The sequence below is a fragment of the Blennius ocellaris genome (assembly GCF_963422515.1).
Source record: "Blennius ocellaris genome assembly, chromosome: 14".
Taxonomy (NCBI): Eukaryota; Metazoa; Chordata; class Actinopteri; order Blenniiformes; family Blenniidae; genus Blennius; species Blennius ocellaris.
Window position 1 is genome coordinate 26,396,700 of NC_137663.1, and position 21,470 is coordinate 26,418,169.

A 21,470-nucleotide genomic window follows, 5' to 3' on the forward strand; every position below is an offset into this window, starting at 1 on the left:
AGGACCGTTAACTGTTAAATTCCTCAGTCTATTTTTTTGGGAGCCACAACTGTGACTTTTGCCAGAAAAGCTGAAGAACAGTTGGAATAAAACCCTGATGTCATTGGTTTATTTCAGATTTGAACCTTTTCTTAACCTGTGACGAGTTAAAACCGTCCCCCCCTCCCTCCCTCCACCCCCCCCCCTCCTACGGGCCGCATGAAACTCTGGAAAACCATCGCTAATGAGAAGTTAAAATACAAAATGAGGAACGGAATTACAAATCACACATTGTTCAGATTTGTGTCGGTTGGAGGATCAGTTCTCTTTCAGGCTTTAATACTTCTGCTAAGGGTGTAAATTTTTTTTTAATTAATATATATATATATATTATTGGTGTATATTTATCTGGTAACAAGATTAGGTCAAAAGTACTGGTCTGAATTTTCACACTGTGAAAGATTCCATTAAATATGTGGAGGTGATCCGGATCCGGACTCTGGATCCGGGTTTCCTTTTTATAGGCTTTTAAGGATTACGTCAAAACTACATGAACATTTGGCGGAAATCTGTGACTGCTCGTTTTATTTCACTTTGACCTAAATAGACATAATACCTTAAAGTAAAGGTCGGTTTCATAATGTGAATGTTCTCATGCAAAGAGATGAGAACTAACGTATTCGTGAACTCCTCCGCTAAAAAGGCACCAAATCGATGAGAAATACCTCAAATAGAAAAATAGTTGGGCGAAGCTGAGTCAACAAAAGTAATCAAGTTTTTGACTTAAGAATAGCACTTTCCATTTACTTTGTTGTGTTCGGCAAAGTGTCAATAAAGTTGAATTGAAAAAGAAAGCAGCCTGTTTTGAACAGTGAAGCACAAATTGAGGCGCGTCGCCCAAAAGTGGACTCGAAAAGTTGCTTTCATTCAAGTTCTTCTGGACTTTTATCGAGACGTGTGGAACCTGGAGGGGCGGAGTCTCCTGAAGGAGCTCCGCCCCCCTACCGCGACTCACCGTCATGTCCGGAGTTGAGCAGGTGCTCGCCCAGGTCGCAGCCGAACACCCTCTCCCGGAGGATCCCCCTCTGCTTCAGCTTCTGCTTGGTGGGCCGGGACTTCATGAAGGAGCGCAAGAAGGTGATCAGCTTCCCGTGCTTCTTCGACACTGAGAGGAGGAGGAGAGGAGGAGGAGGAGGAGGGGGAGGAGGAGGAAGAGGAGAGCACATCTCAGACCAGCAGGACTCGGGTTTCACACAGACCCCTCCCCGGGTACCGGAGTGAAACTCCAGACTCTCTTAACGTTTCCCTTTGTGCTTCTTTCTCATGCAAACCCTCCGTTTCCTGCTAAATGTCGCCTCCCGGGCAACTGCTGAGGAATCCAGCTCCTCCTCCTCCTCCTCCTCCTCCTCCTCCAGCACCTCCTCCTCCTCCGCTCGCCCTCACAGACACACAAGGCCTGAAAGAATCCCGACGCCGAGCGCCCGCTGCACTTTGAGCAAACGTGTGAGGGAACGGAGGGAATCGAACACCGGAGCTGCTGCACACTGGATCCACGTTCCTCCACCAAGACCCAGACCCTCCATACCGCCGTCTTTGAAACGACGTCGTACAATGAGAAGAAACGACCGTCTTCCCTTCAGATATTCACGTTGAAACGGCGCTACACGTAGCATTAGCATCAAAGCTAACCTCCACACCTGGACCGACGCCCCAGAAGTGAAGGAAGTGTCTCTCTCTCTCTCTCTCTCTTTTAAAAAGTGTGTTGCTCCAAGCAGCCAATCAGAAATCAAACCCTATATAGTGTCATCGGGGGTTCAGCCAATCACAATCAAGGTAGGCTCCCCACCCCCTTTGACTCCTCCCACAATCAGGCACCACGAGAAGGCCCCTCCCCTTTTGACTCCTCCCACAATCAGGCACCACGAGAAGACTCCTCCCCCTTTTGACTCCTCCCACAATCAGGCACCAAGAGCAGGCCCCCCCCTTTGACTCCTCCCACAATCAGGCACCACGATAAGGCTCCTCCCCCTTTGACTCCTCCCACAATCAGGCACCACGATAAGGCCCCTCCCCCTTTGACTCCTCCCACAATCAGGCACCACGATAAGGCTCCTCCCCCTTTGACTCCTCCCACAATCAGGCACCACGAGAAGGCTCCTCCCCCTTTTGACTCCTCCCACAATCAGCCAGCTCTGCTCTGGCACATGGCGCCACGAGAGGAAGTGCTTCCTCCTCTCTTCCCCATAGATAGACGTTTGTGTGTGGGCAGAGCCAGTCCAGCTCACACAGACACAGCAGATTCTGAATGTAGCTCCTAGGATCCGACATTCTAATGGAGGAGAATCAAGGCGGAGCTGGAGGAAACTCCGAGTACAAAAAGTAGTGGGATTACTTTATTAGTCAGTTGTGCGTCTGGAGCTGAACACAGTAGCAACGTCCAGAATTATTATTCTCTTTACGACGTTTTCTGTCAATCATTCTGAGCTTTTTATGCTCGTGACTCACGGAGAAGAACCGCAGGAATCCGACTCTTATCTTTTTGTTTTTATTTGGGAAACAAAGTGAAGGTCTGGAGCTCCAGACTCACTGACACTCAGTCTGAAGTAGCTACTTCTATGTGTTTATACACTTGTACCTTTGACATATTTATAGTTTTTATGTACTGCACATCTGGGCCTTAATCCTGTTTTCACAGCGAGTTCACAGTTTCTTTAATTTAATTGTAATTCTATGGATGTTTTGTGTTAACAGGTTAACATAAAGCAAATTAACTGTGAATAACTATACAGCCCCGATAGCAAGGACATGTAACTAAAATATATGTGTTATATCTGTACAGACATAGTGCAAACACTTTTACATGCAGCTTTTTATGTCTCATATTATTTCATGGAAAAGTTCAGTTTCAGAATATTTCATAATTCACAAATTGTAACGTCATATTGTGGAGACTGGGAGTCGATTCCACCGATAATTTGAACATTTATTGGGTAAAAAAATTAAATGTGTTTAGAGCCAAAATAGCCGATTCATTTTAGTGACTCGAGCCAAAAGAGCCGAGTCGTTTTAGTGACTCGAGGCAAAAGAGTCGAGTCATTTTAGTGATTTGAGCCAAAAGAACCGAGTTGTTTTAGTGACTCGAGCCAAAAAAAAATCCAAGCTGTTTTAGTGATTTGAGGCAAAAGAGCCGAGTCGTTTTAGTGACTCGAGCCAAAAAATCCGAGCTGTTTTAGTGATTTGAGCCAAAAGAGCCGAGTTGTTTTAGCGACTCGAGCCCAAAAAAAAATCCAAGCTGTTTTAGTGATTTGAGGCAAAAGAGCCGAGTCGTTTTAGTGACTCGAGCCAAAATATCCGAGCTGTTTTAGTGATTTGAGCCAAAAGAGCTGAGTCGTTTTAGTGACTTGAGCCAAAAAAAATCCAAGCTGTTTTAGCGATTTGAGGCAAAAGAGCCGAGTCGTTTTAGTGACTCGAGCCAAAAAATCCGAGCTGTTTTAGTGATTTGAGCCAAAAGAGCTGAGTCGTTTTAGTGACTTGAGCCAAAAAAAATCCAAGCTGTTTTAGCGATTTGAGGCAAAAGAGCCGAGTCGTTTTAGTGACCCGAGCCAAAAAATCCGAGCTGTTTTAGTGATTTGAGCCAAAAAATCCGAGCTGTTTTAGTGATTTGAGGCAAAAGAGCCGAGTGGTTTTAGTGACTTGAGCTAAAAGAGCCGAGTTGTTTTAGTGACTCGAGCCAAAAAAAAACCGAGCTGTTGATTTAAGCCAAAAGAGCCGAGTCGCCCGGAGGCCCTGAACTTCCCAGCGCAGCCCGAGACTCACATGTCGGCCTGGGCTGAGCCTTTATGTCTCGATGTCCCGTCACCCGGATCACAACAGGACACACCGCTAACTTCACTTTTCACAACTTGCTGAAGAGATTTGATCTGGAAAAGTGAATTTAGACAAACACCCAGATTGTGATGATCAATAATTGATTAAACACGCGAGAGGATGTCAAAGAAAAAAAAAGAATAAAAAGAAGAATTAAAACTATTTAAACTGCAGGATCATTACAGCTTCTTCCTCCGGTCCTCACAGTAAGACGCAGACTTCGGGAGCGCCAGTCAGAGTTTCCTACCTCCGGTCCAGGACTCCGTGAAGACAACGACTTCATGCAAGAAAACAAAAGAGTCCAAAGTGCAACTCGTCTTTTCCTTCCGCCGGCTGAAGCGTCAGGAGCGGAACTCTACCGGGAGACACGGGGACAGTCCCGGGAGGGGCGGACAGAGGAGTGGGGTCCGTGTAGCGGGAGCTCTGACAGCTGCTGGTCCGCTCCGGGAGCTCTGACAGCCGCGAAGCTCCGCGTCAGCGCGCCGCTAAGCTCCGGAGCGCCGCGGTGCGTTCAGGAGAACTCGGACAAACGGGTGATCGCAGCGGAGCCTCACCGCAGCGTCGTTCTGCGCCTCGAGGAACTTCCCGTAAAAAGCCCGCAGCTTCCGCGTTGGTTCAACAACGCTTCATACCACCGACATAAACTCGACACAAACCAAAAACTCAACATATTAAACAATCCAGTCTCTTAAATTCCTACATCCGAAATGAGGAATAGAAAGTCTGAGTGCACCTGAAGTAGCCACGAGGAGCGCATTTTACTGGGCTTATTCAACTGGGAACTGGGAATTCCCACTTCATGCATTCACATGACAATAATCTATGAATAGTCCAAGCTTCACCACTTAATAAAATCAATCCAACATGTCTCTACATTGACTTTAGGATGAATGTTTCACATATGAATTCATCGTTTCTGCCTAAACTCAAGATCCAGTTACAAATAAAAACATGCGACTCAACAAAATACATTACAAAGATCAGTTTACTCGTCTTTAGGGAAAAACAACAAAATACAGGTCAGTTTCATGAAGCTTTTAGTCCATAAGCCAACAGACAATTGATAAAAATGAGAATTCTCCAGATTTTGTTTTGCTATTTCGAAGCACCTGAGAGGAAGTCCTTCCACAAATGACTTCCTGTTCGTGTTTTTCTTCTCTTCTCCGAGCTCAAATCTGTCGCCGACGACCTTCAGACTGATTCAGCTGAACGGCGGCCCGGTGTTGACACTAAGCGCGCCCCCCCCCCCCCCCCCCCCCCAAGGCCCCCCCAGACCGTTATCTGTGATTCATTAGCGCTGAGTCGCTGTGAGCAGACGTGTCGAGTCAAAACAAAGTCAGACTAATTTGTTGTGGGTCCAGAGTCACAAGACTCCTGCATGTGGTCGCCAAGCACACACACACACACACACACACACACACACACACACACACACACACACACACACACACACACACACACACACACACACACACACACACACACACACACACACACACACACACACACACACACACACACACACACACACACAGCTGCCTGGGCTGATGTGTTCACAGCTGCCCAGGTCGCCGCTCCAGCACACATCTGGGCCAGAGGTGCCGCCGGGTCCGACTCATCAGTTATCTGAGGTTTACAGCTTCTTCTTCTTCTTCTTTTTTTATTTTTTTAATTTCCACTGGAGAGAAGACAGAGTTTCCACTGCCAGTGTGGCTCCGGCAGGAATTGTGTGTTTCTGTCGCCATGGCGAGGCCGACACAGATTCTTACTGTTGCAGGACAAAGCTTAACGCTCAATGGACAGGGTTTAACCCCCCCCCCCTCCCTCCCCGCCACCCCCCCACCCCCCCTCATTGTAACAGGATTAAATAAATCACGGCCTGGTGGAGGCCGAGCGCCGCCGCCTTTCAAGCTGCGACCCAAACAGACACGGCGCTGCTTTATCCTGGTCACCCTGAACGCATCGTCATGCTCCCCGAAGGGCCCGGACAGAGGAGGACGGAGGGCCCCGGGGGGGTCCCAGCCCCCCCCCCCCACACACACACACACACAAACTCAGCAGCTCTTATCCTTTGTTTTTTGGTTTGTTTTGTTGAAGCGAACGACAAAAACAAGCTGAGGACAGATCTGCAGGAAGAAAAGAGCAAATAGAGGAGAAAGTGGAGGTATTTTTATCACTGGGGTTTATGTGACGGGGGGGGGGGGGGGGGGGGGGGGGTCAGACATTCAACCGCCAGCAGGTCTGACTGTTACACCCCCGGGTTTAATATAAGAGAGAGAAGAAGAAGACGGAGGAGGAGTTATTCTGCCCTCGGAGGGCGGAGGAGGAGGAAGAGGAAGAGGAGGAGGAAGAAGAGGAGGAGGAGGAGGAGGGGGAGGTGGAGGAAGAGGAGGAGAGGAGGAAGAAGAGGAGGAGGAGGAGGGGGAGGAAGAGGAAGAGGAGGAGGAGGAAGAGGAGGAGGAAGAGGAGGAAGAGGAGGAGGAAGAGGAGGAAGAGGAAGAGGAAGAGGAAGAGGAAGAGGAGGAGGAGGAAGAGGAGGAGGAGGAGGAGGAGGAGGAAGAGGAAGAGGAGGAAGAAGAGGAGGAGGAGGAGGAGGAGGGGGAGGTGGAGGAAGAGGAGGAGAGGAGGAAGAAGAGGAGGAGGAGGAGGGGGAGGAAGAGGAAGAGGAAGAGGAGGAAGAGGAGGAGGAAGAGGAGGAAGAGGAGGAAGAGGAGGAGGAAGAGGAGGAAGAGGAAGAGGAAGAGGAAGAGGAAGAGGAAGAGGAAGAGGAAGAGGAAGAGGAGGAGGAGGAAGAGGAGGAAGAGGAGGAGGAGGAGGAGGAGGAAGAGGAAGAGGAAGAGGAGGAAGAGGAGGAGGAGGAGGAGGAGGAAGAGGAAGAGGAAGAGGAAGAGGAAGAGGAAGAGGAAGAGGAAGAGGAGGAGGAGGAGGAGGAGGAAGAGGAGGGGGAGGAAGAGGAGGAGGAGGAAGAGGATCCACTAGGTTCAAGGTCACAGACGAGTTATAATAAAAAAAAGAAGTCTGAAGCAGTGGAGAAGCAGGCAGGAATGAAACGAATCACTCGGTGGGGGAGGGAGGAGAGGGGGAGGGAGGAGAGGGGGAGGGAGGGGGGGAGGAAAGGGGGGGAGTGGAAGAGGGTTTTTCATTGGTTGCGTTCTACCTGAGCTCAGGTTGTAGTGGTTTAGCGGGTCGGCCACCCATGCACTGTCCTGCATTACACTCTCCATCTCCAAGTCTGCATGCAGCCCGGGAACATGTGGACGGATGGACGGACGGATGGATGGACGGACGGACGGATGGATGGACGGACGGATGGATGGAGGCATGAGAGAGGCAGCAGAGGGAGAGAAGCACTTGGAGTTAAACAACAGAGAAACACGACTCAAAGCTTTCCACACCGAGGGGAAACCAGGAAGACGACTTCCTGCTGCCGAAGTCAAAGGTTTTACTGATTGTCGCCGGGAAAAGTAGAATTCAACATCGTCCCACGAACGAATCGTCTCGTCGGAGGCCAGAGATTCGTCCCACGAACGAATCGACTCCGAGTCGATTCGTTCGTGGGACGAATCTCTGGCCTCCGACGAGTCGATTCGTTTTCGTGGGACAAATCTCTGGAAAATTGACTTTATTCCAATAAAGTGAGTCGAGAGTCGTGAAAATCAACGGTGGACGAACCCCCAGTGTGTCAAAGCTTTGAGGAAATAAACTGCTTTATGATGAAACAACAACAATAAAAAAAAAACATTGAATGAAAGTTTTCATGAAGCATTTAAATGTTTTTACGTGATCAATCTTTAAAGTCGTGATCCTTTAGAGTTCCAGTGAATTTAAATGAGTTCCCGTCGTGTTTTATTTTTTGAGTTCCCGTCGTGTTTTATTTTTGACACTCTCTGCCAACGTTACCCGAGAACCTTCCTTTCATCTACATCATCAGACCCACCATGTTCCCTTTGATCTGCTTATTAATGGACACTTAATGTTGAATTCCTTTAATTGACTTTGATCATTCAAAGCGAACAAAGGATGCAGGTTTCTCTGTTGAGATTAATTATCAACCAATATCAAGAAACAAATCATGACATAATGTCATTACTGCTCCTAAATGTCATTATTTAATTATAAAATACCTAAACTACAATGAAGAATTTGTGAAAATTATGTTTTTGCTATTTATTAATGAGAAACGTTACAAGCGTCTGGGGCTAATTAATAAAGTTGTAATTGATTATAATTAAACAGGTACTAATGTGTTTGTCACTCGATCAGAAGACTCATTCAAAGGTAAAGTTCCTGTTCAAAGTTAAAGTTACTGTTCAAAGTTAAAGTTACTGTTCAAAGTTTAAGTTACTGTTTAAAGTTAAAGTTTCCTGTTCAAAGTTAAAGTTACTGTTCAAAGTTAAAGTTACTGTTCAAAGTTAAAGTTCCTGTTCAAAGTAAAGTTACTGTTCAAAGTTAAAGTCCTGTTCAAAGTTAAAGTTCCTGTTCAAAGTTAAAGTTACTGTTCAAAGTTAAAGTTACTGTTCAAAGTTAAAGTTACTGTTTAAAGTTAAAGTTCCTGTTCAAAGTTAAAGTTACTGTTCAAAGTTAAAGTTACTGTTCAAAGTTAAAGTTCCTGTTCAAAGTTAAAGTTACTGTTCAAAGTTAAAGTTCCTGTTCAAAGTTAAAGTTCCTGTTCAAAGTTAAAGTTACTGTTCAAAGTTAAAGTTACTGTTCAAAGTTAAAGTTCCTGTTCAAAGTTAAAGTTCCTGTTCAAAGTTAAAGTTCCTGTTCAAAGTTAAAGTTCCTGTTCAAAGTTAAAGTTCCTGTTCAAAGTTAAAGTTACTGTTCAAAGTTAAAGTTCCTGTTCAAAGTTAAAGTTCCTGTTCAAAGTTAAAGTTCCTGTTCAAAGTTAAAGTTACTGTTCAAAGTTAAAGTTCCTGTTCAAAGTTAAAGTTCCTGTTCAAAGTTAAAGTTACTGTTCAAAGTTAAAGTTCCTGTTCAAAGTTAAAGTTCCTGTTCAAAGTTAAAGTTACTGTTCAAAGTTAAAGTTGCTGTTCAAAGTTAAAGTTCCTGTTCAAAGTTAAAGTTACTGTTTAAAGTTAAAGTTCCGCTCCACCTTCAGCCTGGCTGCTTTGACTCTCGCTGGACGGAGGAAAACCGCAGGGGGTCTGATGTTAATGGTTAAAAAGCATCGAGGGTGAAAAACACTTCTTTTTTCTTTTTTTTTATTACAGCGACGCTGGAGATTCTGGGATTTCTGGAACCTGAAGGAGCAGAACTTTAAATGGTGGTGTTGGACAGGATGTGGAGGTGTGGGGGTGTAGCAGCAGCAGGTGGAGGTGTGGATGTGTGGGGGTGTAGCAGTAGGCAGGTGGAGGTGTGAAGGGTGTATAGGTGTGGGGGTGCAGCAGCAGGCAGGTGGAGGTGTAGCAGCAGCAGGTGGAGGTGTGGGGGTGTAGCAGCAGCAGGTGGAGGTGTGGATGTGTGGGGGTGTAGCAGTAGGCAGGGGGAGGTGTGGAGGTGTAGTGGTGTGGAGGTGTAGCAGTAGCAGGTGGAGGTGTGGAGGTGTAGAGGTGTAGCAGCAGCAGGTGGAGGTGTGGAGGTGTAGCAGTAGCAGGTGGAGGTGTAGAGGTGTGGAGGTGTAGCAGCAGCAGGTGGAGGTGTGTCTGTATACCAACACCCACAGGGGGGGAAGAGACTCCAAGAAGCAGGCTGCAGGCCAGAGCAGGGGGAGGCTGAGGCACGACCATGCAAAAGAAATACAACATCATGACACGAGCAGACAGTCCTGGGGGGGGTGGGGGGGTGGGGGGGTGGAGGGGAGAGTGGAGGGGAGAGGGGAGGGGAGGGGGGGCGGGGCGGAGTCAGTGAGAGCACGTCACAGACATTCACACGCTCTTTAAACGCCACTGAGCCTCCATCTTTAACACTTTATTCTATTATTGTGACGGACTCAGACTCGGGACTCATACTCTGACTCACACTCACACTCGGACTCAGACTCGGGACTCATACTCTGACTCACACTTGGACTCAGACTCAGGACAGACTCAGACTCACACTCGGGACTCAGACTCAGACTCACACTTGGACTCACACTCACACTCTGACTCAGACTCAGACTCTCACAGATGCAGGTTAGTTCAGCCTGGGAGCTGATTTGAGCTCAACTTCCTGTTTCAGGGACGTTTTGACAAAACAACTGCAGAAGAAGAGAAAATGAAACGAGTAACGAGGGGATTTTCTTAAAGCAGCTTTAGTTTGATGATCAACATGTGAGAGAGAAATTAAAGACGCAGATCTCAGAGCAGAAATCAGGGATTATTATTATTATCATTATAATATAATTATTATTATCATTATATTATATCATTTTATTATATTATATTATATTTTTATTATTATCAATATTAGAATAATTATTATCATTATTATAATTATATTACATTATTATTATCATTATCATGAAGCTTCAGACTGCTTCTGAACACCCAGGAGCTTTTATTGTGAAAACTGGACACGCGCGCACGCACGCACGCACGCACGCACACACACACACACACACACACACACACACACACACACACACACACACACACACACACACACACAGACACAGACACAGACACAGACACAGACACAGACACAGACACAGACACAGACACAGACACAGACACACAGACACAGACACAGACACAGACACAGACACAGACACACACACACACACACACACACACACACACACACACACACACACACACACACACACACACAGTCACTTCAAACCCTGAAAACTTTGAGAAGAGGAAGAGGAGGAGGAGGAAGATGGGGGGAGGAGGAGGGGGGGGGGGGGGGGGGGGTACCTGGCTTTGGCACAGAGTTGGTCATGGACTGCGGCACTTTATCGTTTATGAGCTCCACACATTCACTGGGGAAGAAACCGACCTGGAGAGGAGGAGAAGAACGATAAGTTAGTCTGGAGAGAGAGAGAGAGAGAGAGAGAGAGAGAGAGAGATAGAGATAGAGATAGAGATAGAGATAGAGATAGAGATAGAGATAGAGAGAGAGAGAGAGAGAGAGAGAGAGAGAGAGAGAGACCTGTGTTTCTTCAAAATAAAATACAGGCAGTCGTCCCTGAAAACACATTCACATGCTCTATTTTGTATGTGGGACAAAAAAAAGCATTATGTAAATAAAGTTTATTGAATTATGGTTCAGGGAACTTTGTACTTATCATTAAATCAATTAAAAAGGCAGAAAAGCCCAATAGTTCCATTGTGTCAAACTCCAGTGGAACTACAATACAACCGTAGTTTAATCTCCAGGACAAACAGAACATGTTTGACTTCCTGTCCAACGTCCTGCTGCAGGATTCACACACTGTTTATTAATGTTTACTCTCCTGGCGTTAATCCAGGTCTTTCCTCTGTCGCTCAAACTGACCTGAGATCAGTGGAACGTCTGTTTACTGACGACTCGTCCAACAAAACCATTATAGAGCATCTTCCTCCTCTGACGTCAGATTATAGAGCATCTTCCTCCCCTAACGTCAGATTATAGAGCATCTTCCTCCTCCAACACCAGATTATAGAGCATCTTCCTACTCTAACGTCAGATTATAGAGCATCTTTCTCCCCTAACATCAGATTATAGAGCAGCTTCCTCCTCTAACATCTGATTATAGAGCATCTTCCTCACTAACACCAGATTATAGAGCATTTTCATCCTCTAACATCAGAGTATAGAGCATCTTCCTCCTCTATCAGATTATAGAGCATCTTCCTCCTCTATCAGATTATAGAGCATCTGCCTCCCCTAACATCAGATTATAGAGCATCTTCCCCCTCTAACATCAGATTATAGAGCATCTTCCTCCTCTAATACCAGATTATAGAGCATATTCCTCACTAACACCAGATTATAGAGCATCTTCCTCCTCTAACATCAGATTATAGAGCATCTTCCTCCTCTAATACCAGATTATAGAGCATATTCCTCACTAACACCAGATTATAGAGCATCTTCAGCTAATGCTAAAGCTAACACAGCTATCAGTACGTCCGAATAGTAATAAATTACATTAAAGGTAAAACACAAGCTCATTTCTACAGTTCCTCTTCTGGACTGAAGCACCTGGAACCAGTGTGTGTGTGTGTGTGTGTGTGTGTGTGTGTGTGTGTGTACCTGGAAGCCGTGCTTGCCCCTCCACCAGGTGGTGTCTTCTTTCGGAGGCATGTCGATCACGGACACGATGTCTCCGACCTGCACGACCAAACGTCCCTTTAAAACCTGATTTCACACCGACGACCAAACTGAAGCACATTAATCCTCTGACCCCTTTCATCCTTTCATCTTTAACCCTTTTGCCGGACGGCAGCAGGCCAATGAGAAATCCTGGATAAAGTCTCATAGACTTTTTCTCACTGAACTTTGTTCTCAGGTCTCTGGAGAACAAAAGACTTTGGTAAAAGTACAAAATTTACTTTTGTGTTTAAGTAATCGCACAACATTTAAAGGAAAACTAGACGTCATATATACCTGAGATTAGTGCTGTCGAAAATTTTAAACGTTTAATTTGTAAAAAAAATGTTTTATGTCGTTTTGGTTTACTTCTGATCTCGGAGACAAAAAGTTTCACCAAAAGCTAAAAGGACGTCTTTTAATTTAAATATCGTCTGTGTGTGCCGAGTCGACATTAATTCCGCGGTTTTCCCTGAATAAATATCATTACAAGCTTCAGTCTTCTGGGAAAAAAACCAATGCGATTAATCGCAATTAATTACAGAAAATTGTGCGATTAATTTGTTAATTTCTTGAAATCGACTGCCAGCACGAGTTGTTACATTTCACAGCCGTGCCGATCTCATCGTGTTTCCCTAATAGAGACCAATTTCACTCCTGCTGCTCAGACTACAGTTACTTTTTGACCAGAACGAGCTTCGTTTCCGTGACGACGACGTTTCGTTGAAGATCCCGGAATCTCAGTTTGTCACAGAAAACGTAGAATCCCGGGCGAAGTGGCGGCGTCACCTCGAAGGACAGCTCGTCGGACGCCTGGGCGATGTAGCGCTTGATGACGTGGGCGGCGGCGATGGCGGGGACGTTGATGGACGACTCCTCGTGGACCAGCAGGTGGTTCCCCTTGTTGTCGACCTGAGGACACACACACACACACACACACACACACAGTCCGCCGTCACACGGCGCGTCGGAAGGACCTTACCCGAAGTATCAGCGAGCGCTTCCGGCAGAAGACGTACGGCGGTAGAACTGCAGACGAGCGCTTAACAAACAATAATCCACCGACTCGTTTGAGTCTCTGAGAGGAAAGTAGGACGACCTGATGCCTGTTGTCAGAGTTCGTTCCTCTGCTTCCTCGCCGTCGCAGCGGCAACTCTGCAGCCTGTCATCGTCGCTTCTAACGACGCGCCTCTATGTTCCTTCACAAACACTGTGTGTGTGTGTGTGTGTGTGTGTGTGTGTGATAATTAAGCTGTGAAGATGTGAACGCTGCAAGAACTGCACAACGTACTGTAATACCTTCTCAAGGCTTTTTTAGCGTCTCCAACAAATGTTGTCGTCTGCGTGCATTTATTAATTAATTTATTGGTTTGTGTACGTGTGCGGATTTGAACGACTTTTCTCGTTCTTTTCTCAAAAAACCTTTGATCTGAATTGTATGAAATCTTCAGGGATGACTCGTCGTAATCATCCGAGCACCGAGCCGTTAGATTTTGGAACGTTAGCGAATAAATCCCCCCCCCCCCCAAAGAACTGTGGAATAAACCATCTCGTACATAGCGGATGAGAGAGGCTCCGCAGGGGGGAGATCAAAGGAGATCAGAGTCTGTTGCCATGGAGATGCTCGGAATATCTCGGTTCGGCAGGTATCCGGAAGCACCGGTTCACTTCCCCGTGTGCTTCTGCGATGTTGCTACCTGACAGGCTAGTTAGCATCGATATGAGCTAACACGCCAGCGATGCTAACTCGGCTCCACGAACACATGTAGCACTTGGCGAGAGGTTCTGCGCTCTACCGACTGTAGCTCTAGTTTGATTGACTGTCTTCATCAGCGAGGCCAGTTTATCCGACGGGAAGTGTCGTTCCTGGCGGGAAGCTGAGCGGCGTGGCGGGTTAGCGAAGGTTTCCGTGACGCGCGGCGGGGCAGGGTTAGCGAAGGTTTCCGTGACGCGCGGCGGGGCAGGGTTAGCGAAGGTTTCCGTGACGCGCGGCGGGGAAGGGTTAGCGAAGGTTTCCGTGACGCGCGGCGGGGAAGGGTTAGCGAAGGTTTCCGTGACGCGCGGCGGGGCAGGGTTAGCGAAGGTTTCCGTGACGCGCGGCGGGGCAGGCTTACCTCCATCCACGTGAGAGCGGGTCCACAGTTGATTTTGTTGTCGGCGATGGCCGAGAGCCGCGAGAGGTAAGCTAACAACATCTGTGAGACTGACTGACATGGAGGAGAGAGGGGGAGAGAGAGAGAGAGAGAGAGAGAGAGAGAGAGAGAGAGAGAGAGAGAGAGAGAGCAGTTAGAACCACTGTGGACCAAAGACACCCTGTAACACAACAACAACAACAACAACAATTTGATATCACGTCACCATCGGCTCTTACAGCGTTACTGAAGTCATTCTATGATTCAACACAACATATTAAAGTCTCTCTCTCTCTCTCTCTCCCTCTCTCGTTCCTTGTTCCAGGTTTTAAAAAGTGTGTTGCTCCAAGCAGCCAGTCAGAAATCCAACCCCAAATAGTGTCATCGGGGGTTCAGCCAATCACAGTCAAGGTAGGCTCCTCCCCCTTTTGACTCCTCCCACAACAAGGCAGCTCTGCTCTGGCACATGGCGCCACGAGAGGAAGTACTTCCTCCTCTTCCCATAGATGGGCGTGTGTGTGTGTGTGTGTGTGTGTGTGTGTGTGTGTGTGTGTGTGTGTTGCCCTTGTGGTCCTAATGTCACATTAAGAAAAGACAGTAAAGTATGTGTACAGATGTTTACGCCTCCTTTCACAGCAGTCAAGAGGAGAAAGAAAACTGACCACCACCAGTTTCACTCTGCTGTTAAAATCCGTCATTTCCATTAAAGTTTCCCGTAAAAAACCCCAGTTTTAATCAAGACTCTTAAAGTTCTGCTTGTTTTGGTCTGTCGGAGGACAAAAGCAGCAGTAAAAGACGCACCAAGTGACATTTACTGCTCCGACTTCATATTACTGGGGGGGGTGGGTCATTTAATATCACAGCTCATGGTGGCGCTAATGAGCTGTGCGATCCGACGGGATCAAAGGGAGCAGACAAAGGGCCGAAACTGCAGCATGAAAGCAAACCGCCGGCAGCTTTGCGAGGACATTATTCCGAAAGCGTCCGTCCACAACAATACGGGTCTCAGGGACCGACTGGCTGAACCGGTTTGGTTTGATAACCTCGCATTCTTCTGGCCACAACGGCCTCGTCTGGCACTCGATATATTAGAGGGGAGGACGGCTGACTGGGGCCCCGGGAAGGAGAAGACAACTCCCTCATATCAGATGTTGGAGGAGGAGGAGGAGGAGGAGGAGGAGGAGGAGGAGGAGGAGGAGGAGATTCCTTGTTATCTGCCACTTTGAGAGATTAGCAGCAAACACCTTCCCTGATTCATTAAGGAGCTTACTAAAGGCCGATTCGTCCTCCATAAGAACAAGAAGAAAGTTCGACACTCCCGCCGAACGAAATTACGCAATTTTGTTCGTCCGGCTCGTTCTGGCCGAAGAAATCTGGTTCAGCTGTTCCAACCGTCCGCCGGCTCCTGCTTGCTAATGAACATCAGTCATATTTCAATCACGTCAAGGCCCCACAGCGAGTTAATGTGTCAGAGGGCGGAGTTACATGATGTGCCTGAACGCATCACTCCTGCAGTTAAGACCAAACCAACTCGGGACACAAACGTGTTTCTGAAAACATCGGAAGCGAGGAATAAGCTGAAGAGTTAAGATGCTGCTTTTGGGGAGGGGGGCGTGGCCTGTCGTGAGGGGGGCGTGGCCTTTCACCTCGGTCTGGTCGCTCAGGCTGTCCAGCCTCGGCAGCTCGGGCAGCTGGGAGAAGCGCCGGTCGTAGATGCAGAGGTGCAGATGCTTGTCCAGGACGCGGAAATCCTCATAGCTGCGCTTCACGATCCAACTCCGACCCTACAAACACAAACAAACAAACAAACAAACAAACACGCCATGAGCTGGATGGAACCGCTGGGTCGCAGTGACCACGATCTTTAGTCACTTCCTCGTTTCTCCCAAACAGACGAGATGAAAAAAAAAAATACCTGTGACAGACTGAAAGCTCTGTTTTATAATCTTTGTCCCTTTGCTTCACCTGATTGACGCTTTGATCTGATCAAAGACAAAGCGTTGTGAGGCCATATTGAACTGAATCAGCGTCGTCGTTAAAACAAACGATATGGTGGAAATATACTGAGATAATTAATGCAGCTTTCAGTTATCAACATTCACCAGAATAGTTTTTAAAAACCTCCTCTGAACCGGCGGTTCTTCAACTGTTTTATTTACCAGATCATGTTGTTTACATTAAACCTGCACAACAGATTTATAGGCGTCACAGTATCGTCTGAGCAGACTCACATTTCCACGTCTGCAGGATTACTAAAAAAAAAAAAAAAAAACGCAACGAACTGATGGTTTTAACTGTTTTGTAAGAATTTATAAACTCCTGAAACGTCTCAGACAAGGAAGACGGATGATTGAGAGAACAGAGTTTTCCTGTGTTGCGGTTTTTGTTGGCTTGTATAACACCAGACCAGGACAGACCTCCAGACCTCCAGACCCCCCCCCACCCCCACCCCCCCTCCCAGTAACTGGCCACTGTCACTTCTCTACAAAACAACAACCATGAGCCTGAAGCCTCTCGAGGACTTTGACACTGACCTTCTAGGTCTTCCAGGATCTCCAGGCTGCAGTCAGACGCTCGTATTCAAGGCCAACAGTACAAGTGTGGGCCGAGACCATCCACCCCCCCCCCCGCAGTGAAAACCTAAATACTGTCTTTAAATAAAAAAGAAGTTATTCCACAGATTGTTTCTCTTCTACCCAGTAAGTCCAAACCTCCAAACCTCCAAACCCCCAAACAGAGAGAAGCTCTGGGTGGAAAGAATTTTCAAGAAAAGTGGTTTTCTTTGATTTGGCCTGTGCGATGGGGGGGCGAGGGGTGGGGGGCACTGCAGCCCCCCCCCCCCGAACTCTTTCTGCCCCCCCGGGTTGGTGTGCTGTTCTACTTTCCCTCCAGTGATCTCAAGGCTCTGCCAGATATTTTCTCTCCTTTTCCTACAAGTAGGGCTGAACTTTTACCAGGATCCAATGACTGGAGGAGGAGGAAGAGGAGGAGGAGGAGGAGGAGGAGGAGGAGGAGCAGGAGCAGGAGGAAGAGGAGGAGGATTTCCTCCATGGTGTTTCCTTGCCAAGCTGGTGTGACTGGAAGACGATCCGCAAAGGAGCTCTAATGAAAGATGTGACTGGAGCAGCTGCTGTGTGTGTGTGTGTGTGTGTGTGTGTGTGTGTGTGTGTGTGTGTGTGTGTGTGTGTGTGTGTGTGTGTGTGTGTGTGTGTGTGTGTGTGTGTGTGTGTGAGATCATAGCCAATCCAGCCGTTTCCCCTTAAACTCGGAATTTTCAAAGCAGAAAGTCCAAAGTGTGCAACCATGGAGAGAATTTCTGCAGAACGACAGTGAAGGACGGAGACAAAGGACCAGTTTCACACCAGTTTCACACCAGTTTCAAAAAAACAAACTTCCTCCATGAATCGATCCACCAACCGGCCGCCAGTAAAGACGTGAACACATGAATCACCGGCTTTCCTCTCTGGCGGGAAAACCTACAAGTCTGTTCAAACGTTTATCCGTGCAGGTTTAAACCAGAGTTTCATTTCTACTCTTCATCGCCAACTTCTAGAGTCCAAACTTCCCACATCCTTCTTCACAAACTAACTCCAATTAAAGAGTTTTTGGACAAATGGGATTCTTCTCCACTGCTTCCTTTTCATCAAACGTTTGGTAGTTCGTCCTTTTCTGCCTCTCCTTGAGCTCAACACCCCAGGAATGCTGAAATATTCACCCTGGAAGCCGAAGGACTTTCATTTCCAACATGACTCGGCGTTTTCAGACAATGACTCGGCTGTTACGGGAGCGGTGGGCATGGAAACGCAGAATCCTGTTGTGTGTGTGTGTGTGTGTGTGTGTGTGTGTGTGTGTGTGTGTGTGTGTGTGTGTGTGTGTGTGTGAACACACCATGCAGTGCGCCTCACCTGACAGTAGATGTGAACCAGGTAGACGAGCTCCTTGGACTCGTAGCCGTTGCGCGTCACTTCACACTGCTGGTCGCCGAGGGAGAGCTGCAGAGAGACGAGCTGAGATCAAAGCGGCGCCATTACAAAAAAAAAACTAAAACAAAACTAAGCGAAAACAACACACAAGCGTCGTCACAATTATTTCAATCGCGTCAAGGCCCCACAGCGAGTTAACGTGTCAGAGGGCAGAGTTACGTGATGCGCCTGAACGCATCACATAACTCCTGCAGTTAAGACCAGACCAACTCGGGACACAAACGTGTTTCTGAAAACATCGGAAGCGAGGAAATAAGCTGTGCAGCTGAAGAGGTAGTTCCTTGGACTCGTAGCCGTTGCGCGTCACTTCACACTGCTGGTCGCCGAGGGAGAGCTGCAGAGAGACGAGCCGAGATCAAAGCGGCGTCGTTACAAAAAAAAAACTAAACGAAAAGGAAAACACAAGCGTCGTCACAAGCCGGTGTTTTGCAGGGAAACGAGGAGCCCCGACGTCGTCACTGTCAAACGTCCCCGGAGACGCTGGAGTGAAGCGCTAACGCCCACCAACCACTGAACGGGAGGCTTTGACTCTTCCTTTGATGTCGGGAGGAAAAAAAACAACCAAAAAAAAAAACGTCCTGAAGCGGCAGTTTGGTGACGAAGTTTCATGAATCTGAACTTCATGTAGAAGGAATCAGGTCACAACTTTCTGAGTACTTCACATCTCTGAAACTATTTTCCATCATTATTTAATTCCAGAGATTCTGAAGTTATTCTTAAGCCTCCAACAGCTTCATCAAAACACGACAAAATAGAGAAAACGCCACAAAATATCTTTTCTTCATCTTCTGCTTTATCGATTTGGTTGGGTTTTTTTGTTTTTAGAATTTGGTATTGTTTTCACTATTTTACAGTGTTTTCTCTAATTTGTAGTGTTTTTGTAAATCGGTATTGTTTTCTGAAGTTTCTAATGTTTTGCACGTCCAGGCCACCGCAGCCTTCTGACTCCGGGTCAAACACGTTAGAACTGCAGCGCTTCTAGAAGTGAGCAGCCTCATGCAAACATGCCTGTTGCCATGGAGACGGAGATAACAGATCCCAACTGGCACAGCAGGAGACAAACGAGGGTCCGTGACGACAGTGTGAAAAGGACGGCGCTAAACTTAATTTGAGCTAAAATAAAATATTTTTTTTTAAATTTAAATAAATTAGATTATAGAAAAACCTAATTGAAAAAATTTAATTGAATTACAACTTTTTAAATTTAAATTAAAAAACATTTTTTAATTAAAAGAATAAAAACACATTTCCTTAAATTAAAATGTAAAGTTTTTTTAAAAATTAAAATGAAATTAAAATAAAACAAAACAAAATAAAAATAAATAAATTAAATAAACCTATCTGCTTACATAATCATCCCCAATCAGTCTAAATCAAATGTCAATATTTCTTTAAGGCAGAGTTGATCCTGTCCAGTGTGTTTCTCAGTGCCTCAGAGCAGGAAGTTAAAAACTTCCTGCTAAGTCCAAAATACCTCTTTTACTTTGATCTCTTTAGCAGATTAAGCTCCGCCCACAATAAGTGGCTCTAATTCCTCTTCATGTGGACCTCATAACAACGTGTAGCATCATAAAGCAGATGTGTTATTCGTCCAGCGCCGAGTCTCGTTCCTCAGACTCTGATTATCCTGCCACAGAAAACAAACGCGTTTGCGGCTTCAGAAAAAGAAAAAACAAACAAACAAACAAACAAAGAAAAAAAAACTCCTGGAATGCTGCGGCCGCGATCAGACGCTCGTTTGTTCTCGTAAAAAGTCACAAAAATAATTGCAAGTGAAGTTTGAAAGCTGCGAGACGCATTGAAGAAAAGCTGCAAACCGGATGTTTTCAAGACGTAATTAATTATTTAATTAATTCCCCTCCAGATCAATGAGGCAGGCGACGACGACAAATCCTGATGACTCGGCGAAAACCGGACTCTCGTCCATTTCGCAGGACGGAGGAGGAGAACCGACTTCCTGCACGCGAGGCCGGCACGAGAATCTAACCATCAACCAGTCGCTGCACAAACGAGACAGAAACCTCCCGACGGGCGCCAGACGAGGCGGCGGGTTAACGCCGCCCGTTAACGAGTCGTCCTGAGCAGCTGGAGACGAAACGCAGTTTCAAAAAAACCGGCGCGGCGCCGGACGTCAGCGCTTCCGTCACCCCGTAGGGTTGAATGTGCAGCTTTGTGTGGAGGGCCAGGGCCGTCCCTCGCTGAGCCTCGCCTGACGTCCCGTCGCCCAATTAGCCCTCCGCCGTTCACCAAGCAGCCCACCAACGCCAGGATCAAAGGCTCGCGGTGGCCGGGCCGGTGACATCAAAGCAAACCCGGAGAGGCGAACCCGCAGAGGCCCGGGGCATTTAAGACCGACGAGTCCGGGTCCGGTTTCACTTCCAACAGCTGCACGGCGAGGAGGGGGGGGGAGGAAGGTTGCTATGGCAACAGCACAGTAGCCACTCAGCTCGTCTCCAAGCTTCAGACACCTCAGGAAGACACGGCTCGCAACTTTCTTATTTCACGTGAAGTTCCCTCATCGGCCAGGCGGGGTCCCGCTCGCATGACGCCGTCCACTGCGCCACTTAGCATAGCATCGGCTAGCAGCAGCGACCGACTGCAGCCCAGAACGTGAGCCGTCTGGGACTTCGGCCAGTCAGGAGAGGCGTTCGAGGACGGCTCGGAGAACCGATTGTTTCCGTCTTTTAAACCACGTCTATTCACGAGACCAGTCCTCCACTGGACAAACTCTCCGGAATTCTGATGAGGCATTCAAGGACCGGCGAAATGTGCTCAGTTTGGGGGAAAAGTGCTCGAGGAGGGCCGGGGAGTCGACCATCCGTGAGTCGAGAGGTGCATTCAAGGACAGGTCGAAGCGTAGGTCGGTTGTGTTTCAGGGGCCGTCCACTGTTTCTGGCCCGTCGTCCATATGAGGCGGTTTTAGAAAGCGTGAAAACAGGTTTTTTTTTTAACACGGGTCCCAGAGTGGGGGGAAATTCTAAAACCCCGGCTCACTTACGATTTCATCAAATTTTCTTTCATGAAAAAGAAACTGGTGGAAATACTGACTGGCTTGTTAGTTTATAAAGTTAAACCTGATTTAGCTCCTTTCATTCGCCCATCATGTCGGACCGACGTGAGCAAAGACTGACACACAAGTCGAGTTCAACTGAATCTGAATATTAGAACCACGGCCATATTTTGTAATAACTGCTGCATTATGAAACAAGTTATGACAAAATGCGACGTTATTACGTAACTTAACATAACATAGAGGCTTCAAGTAGCGTGAGTGTACTTTCGTGTCTCTCTG

General features: G+C 47.1%; 1 protein-coding gene across 1 annotated transcript in view; it reads right to left on the reverse strand.

Moving 5' to 3' along the window:
• The window catches only part of LOC308139640 (rho GTPase-activating protein 32-like), a 30,281-nt gene extending 12,094 nt beyond the window's left edge, over positions 1–18,187 (reverse strand). Inside the window, 7 exon segments of the mRNA XM_080509106.1 lie at positions 995–1,144; positions 10,686–10,767; positions 12,007–12,084; positions 12,853–12,975; positions 14,178–14,270; positions 15,842–15,979; positions 18,101–18,187. Coding sequence (XP_080365232.1) covers positions 995–1,144; positions 10,686–10,767; positions 12,007–12,084; positions 12,853–12,975; positions 14,178–14,258 — 514 coding nt within the window. The 5' untranslated portion in view covers positions 14,259–14,270; positions 15,842–15,979; positions 18,101–18,187.
• Between the last annotated feature and the right edge of the window lie 3,283 nt (positions 18,188–21,470).